At 36.5% G+C, this 5,364-nt stretch overlaps 1 protein-coding gene across 1 annotated transcript; it reads left to right on the top strand.

Annotated features, from left to right (window-relative positions):
• The first annotated feature begins 415 nt into the window (after window positions 1-415).
• On the top strand, window positions 416-3,875 carry LOC109222318 (5-formyltetrahydrofolate cyclo-ligase, mitochondrial-like). The gene is made up of 7 exons (XM_019386682.1): window positions 416-733; window positions 817-957; window positions 1,726-1,890; window positions 2,836-2,877; window positions 2,980-3,025; window positions 3,201-3,271; window positions 3,379-3,875. The coding sequence occupies exons 1-7, from the start codon at window positions 595-597 to the stop codon at window positions 3,513-3,515; spliced, it is 741 nt and encodes a 246-aa protein (XP_019242227.1). The 5' UTR covers window positions 416-594; the 3' UTR covers window positions 3,516-3,875.
• Window positions 3,876-5,364: the final 1,489 nt, after the last annotated feature.

Raw genomic sequence — 5,364 nt, 5'->3', positions numbered from 1 at the left:
GAATTATCATTATCGAATAGAACGGATTAAAAGAGGTAAATAAAAAGGAGCCGGAGAGTCAATTGAGTAAACAAAATATTAATACTCGTACCGAGCAAATGAATGCAAAAGATGTGACTTGTACATATGTTTTATTATTTACTCATAAGTTATATGTTATCACTTTAAAATAATTAAAAGTTCAATTATTTAATTTGATACAAATATTTATAGAAATATATGTAACACACTTCAATTTTTAAAAAGCATGACATGTTTATTTATTAATTTTCTTTTTTGCAAACTTTTTAATCTTAGCATTATCTTTATTTAGGCATGAAATGAGAGGGAGGGAGTAGGTATTTTCCACCAACTCACCGTTCCTATACTAGTCGGACAGGGCACGTCCAAATGTGACAAGAGCACACATATATTATATATATATGTGCAAGCACGACGGTGGACCCTGAAATCTGAATAGTGAGCAGGTCAATCCCTGACAATTGCCACGTCAGCTAATTGAAGTACCAAGTACCACTGCTATACCCCCACTATTCTTTCGCCACGCCGCCATTCTGCGCCACCCAACCACACCGGTGTTCCGCCGTAATCACCATGAGCACCGCCGAAGAACAAAACCTGAGTGCCGACGGCGCAGCCCATCTGGACACCATCTTCAAGCAGAAAAAGGCCCTTCGCTCCGTAGTTAAGAGAGATCTCAAGTCCCTGGATCCTTCCCTTAGATCCCAACAAGGTACAACCAAAACACATACTCAAATGAGTTTTTTCTTTTTTCTTTTATGATATTTACTGTTGGACCTCTATGTGGCTCATCAGATGAAGCAATACAAAGGATTGTGTTGGACGCTCCGTGGTTTAAGGCTTCTAAGAGATTGTGCGCTTACATAAGTTGTAGTGCTTTGCGGGAAGTTGATACATCCCAACTACTGTCTCACATTCTCCAGAAGCCATCCACAGGTTTGTATCTCAGAGGCAAACTTCTCCGCACACAATCACAGCAAAAAGTTCAATCTTCACACTTGAGTTTATCTATGGATGGTGAGGCTTTCTATAGCCAATCCGAATTGAGGTGTAGTAGTAGCTGTTGTTGTTTTAAGCATTAGAGAGTCAGCAAAATATTGGGGTTTGGGGTGGGGAGAGGATGCGGAAGTTTCTGATTCAATCTACTGTTTATGATAGTCATGAGGCTCATCCACCACCTTTGGTCACTTTCTCATCTTGGGTTTGTTCATTTGTTTCAATCTTACAAGCTAAATAAGTGGAGTTCTTTCTCCAAGAGAAAAAAAATAAAGAAGCTATATAAGTGAGAGTAGATTTCTGCTGTCATGTTTTCTGACTACTCATGTGGCAGATGCAATGTAATGACAGCATCTCAGAAGCACCGGCCTCTCAGCTCGACCTATGCATATAGTCAGATGATATTGAAAAATATATATCTGTGAGCGTCACCACAAAAAGGTAGTGAGAGTATAGTGGTAGTTCGCATCCACTAGCTTATATCCTGATTCTGGTGAAATACTAGGCAAACCTTAAGATAAGTACGGTAATCTACAGAGTATATGCCTGTTAATGCCATTATTCAAAATGTCCATTCTAATTTACTACTACCAAATGTAAGGTACAAGGACTTTTCTCATGGTTGTTCTCATTTTCTTTACTGTTTCTCTTTAGTGGTTCAATTCTTATAGAGCTTAATATTGACTTCTCATGTCATTATCGAATCAGAATCGGATTTGCAAATGAGGAAAAAGCTTTATGTTCCACGTGTGGAAGACAAGAACAGAAACATGCGAATGCTACACATCTCAAGCATTGAGGAAATGATTGCAAATTCAATGAACATCTTGGAGCCAGCTCCAGTAGATGCTGAAGGAAATGATAGGGAAGATGGTACATATACTTCTTGTCTCCTGATGTCAAATTTCTTTTATTTGTTAGCATTTGTTGTTCAAGTGATACTCTAATGTGGAAGTTCAAATCATTCTAGCAATAACTGTATTTGGGAAATCCTTGATGTATGTGATGATAACTTTCCTAAAGTTCACGTCTTGAATATATTGATATTTCCAGCACTCTAACCCTCACCGCACTGAAAACTTATTTTGTATTCTGTAGATTCTGTCATAGTGTGGTGAAAGGTTCTAGACAATAACTTTACGTTTCATGACCGTTAACCTTTCCAATTTCTTTGTTTGTGACAACAGTTAGGCGCTTCCGTTGGATATTATGTCCATTCCTTTTAATATAAAGACTACAAATCAAAGTAGTAAGTATCTAAAGGAATCTGTTTTGCCGGCGAATTCTCAGTATTGAAAGTTTTCTCTCGAAAAGTTATGGTTGTTGTAGGATATCATAATCATCAATGTTAAATATCTATGTAATCTGGGTTTGTGCTAGTGCCATGGAGCACTTGTCTGAAACATGCAAGATACAAACAGGAGAATAAAAGTGAAAGTATCATAGCTTTTCTATCATTTGGACCTTTCAATCTTTGAAAGTTTGCCTGCTTTAGATGGTGGAAGGCCTAAAAGATTATAAGTTTTACTAATGGAGAAGAGTAATAATAGCTTTTTGAGTTCTTGACTGAAGGATGACCTTATGCCTTCTTCAATGCTTAGACTACTTTTCTGCTATGCCTTCGTTTGATTTTGTTGTTGCTTGAGGCCTTCATCAAAAGAACTCAGTTATGGACTGGGCTATCGTTTACATCTCTTATTCTGCAAATCTTGTTCGTCACGTACTTCTTATTTTTGTCCAGTTTGGTTTAGTTGGTTTTAAAAGTGAAATAGGACTATGGATTTAGTGCTAGTAATTGAAGAGATTTTCATGTTGCAGTCTTGTTGGCGGATGAGCCTGTTGATTTGTTAATTTTACCTGGTAAGTACTTCCTAACTTTTCATCGTCAAACTTCTCGGATTCAAAACTTGAAACCAGATAATTTTGGAGTTGCATTTTGATTTCTGCTCTCTTTTTTTGAAGGACTTGCTTTTGACAAAGCTGGAAGGCGGCTGGGCCGTGGTGGAGGGTAGGGCTTTATATCTTTGACTCTCTACTTCATCTTCTTCAGAAGTGATAGGTTTAACTGAGAAGTGCAACCCATGAAAAAGAAAATAAGAGAAGAGTCATTATAAGTTTCTCCCTCTTCTATAAACCTAATATCCTCTTGTGGTGATCCTTTCTTCCTATGGCTTGTGAAACAGTTATTACGATACCTTCTTGACAAGATATCAGGAACGTGCAAAGGAGCGAAATTGGAAGCAACCTCTCAAGAGTATGTTTCTTCGTTACTTCTTTCTAGGACTGCATGTGACAGTTCTGATTTGTTCCCAACAGATGATTTTAGCTGCTGCTCAGTGACTTTTTTCTTTTGGATTGCAGTTGCGCTTTCTTACTCAGTGCAGATATTGGATGAGGGCACTATACCACTAACTCCAAATGATGTTCTTGTTGATGCACTTGTATCACCTTCTGGTCTGATCCCCATTAGTCCAGCTGCACTGGAGATATTCCATTGATAAAGATGCTCCTCTAAAGACCCTCAGGCCTCAGGTCTACAGTTGCACCGAGTAGAGGTGACACAAAATCCTTTCACTTAACTAATGGATCTGACTGTGAAGAAATCATGTACTTTTACTTCATCAAGACTCAAGTGCAAGGGTTAACAGATGGTTCTGTTTCATTGCATCTAGATAAAGAGCCTTGGGGAAAGTTCCTAATCTGTTGTATTCTACTGATATTGAGTTGAGAAACCTGAAGAAAACTGTGTCCTGAATGCGTTGTATTCTACTAGTGTTAATTGTGTAAGAGTACTCATATAGCTAAAGTAATACCCTTTGGTTTGAAGTTATTGTCCCTTTGGTTTGAAGTTATTGTCACTCGCTCTCTACCTCCTTTTACCAAGACCCTTTAAAGTAAGACACTATACTTTACTTGTGTGAGCACATTCACATAATTAAGACTAGTTATATGAGACACATGCTAAACTCTTTCCTCTTGAATTGAGCCTTTATGAAGTGAAAAGGTTTAAGATCTTTAATTACACTTGTGGGATTTTTATATGTATCTTGGCTTAAAGCAAAGAATATGGAATTTGTATCTAAAGGGTTCTGTGGTAAAGCCTTTGTTTTGGATGAAGAGTTAAAGTAATCAATAACTAGTGATTATGAATTATGAGATTTGTGCAATAGTGGACTAGTTTTGAAATTCCATTTATCGGCTACTCATAACTTAGTTTAAACTCTGGGAGTCGAAATTCTTCCATAAGTTCTTTGAATTGCACATTAAGGACATGGTAGAGGAATACATTTGAACAAAAGAAGCATATTACTCTCAGGTAGGAGTGTTTAGTTCGATTTGATCCATTTTTTATCTAAAACATATTATGTTTATATGTTTAATTACATATGTGATCAATATTTCTGTACTTATATTACTAAGTAGGTTCGACTCTTTTTTTTTTCCTCAAAATTTACAGGAAAATTAAAAATGTATCTTAATTATTTGGTACTGCTGTAGGCTCATAGGGGAACCTTTGCATTTAAAAAAAAAAAAAAAAAGAAAGAAAAGAAAAGAAAAAAAAAACCTAAATAACCTAAAAATGGGTTCGGCTTGGTCAATTTTTATGAGGTCCACAACTGGTGGTGAATATTCTTGTTCACCAAGCAGATCTCACACTTGAAGAAGCAAGTAGAGTATTATTTATGGAGTAAACTTTTTCCTAGGGGTGTACATAGATCGAGTTGGTTCGGATTTTATGATTACCAAACCAAACCAATTGTATCGGGTTATTAATTCTAATGACCAAACCAAACCAATTAAATTCGGGTTTTTCAATCTCGGGTTTTCTCGTATTTTCGGGTTATTCGTATTTTTTTCTGGTAGAATTGTATTGGAAAAAAACTGAATTTATATAAGATGACGTGTCATAACACGTGGACCAGTCAAATAGTCAAAGCGTGGTAATCAGTTAGAAGGCACGAGCAACAACAGATGCGGGAGAGAAGATACTTAAAGGCACGAGCTATTATTCAAATGAAATGAGACTCGTACCTGTTCGAGTCATTTAAAGCTCGAAGATCGGAAGGAATTGAAGAAATGAATCTGATAGCGTAAAGGAGTCCAAATTCAGCATTAAATGCCAAATACGTTGAGAGAATTTGTATTTAATAGGAATGATTGAGTAACGTTTCTTTTAATGTCATTTATTGCTCATAATTGCCTCATTATGACAAAGGCATTACACTTTCTCCTAGAATTAACTATAAAAGGGGAAGATCTCAATATCTGTAGGACACGAAATATCATTGGGATTATACTGAAATATATACTTATTCATTGCTTTATTGTTGTTCTCAAAGTCTCTCA

The sequence above is a fragment of the Nicotiana attenuata genome, unplaced genomic scaffold, assembly GCF_001879085.1.
Source record: "Nicotiana attenuata strain UT unplaced genomic scaffold, NIATTr2, whole genome shotgun sequence".
Classification (NCBI taxonomy): Eukaryota; Viridiplantae; Streptophyta; class Magnoliopsida; order Solanales; family Solanaceae; genus Nicotiana; species Nicotiana attenuata.
This window is presented reverse-complemented; position numbering and strand designations above follow the sequence as displayed.

Bases quoted from the DNA above. Each gene is read 5' to 3' on its own strand.
- LOC109222318 (XM_019386682.1), top strand. From the start codon at position 595: ATGAGCACCGCCGAAGAACAAAACCTGAGTGCCGACGGCGCAGCCCAT. The intron at 958-1,725 runs GTTTGTATCTCA...TTATCGAATCAG, and splicing joins TCTCCAGAAGCCATCCACAG to AATCGGATTTGCAAATGAGG. The intron at 1,891-2,835 runs GTACATATACTT...TTCATGTTGCAG, and splicing joins AGGAAATGATAGGGAAGATG to TCTTGTTGGCGGATGAGCCT.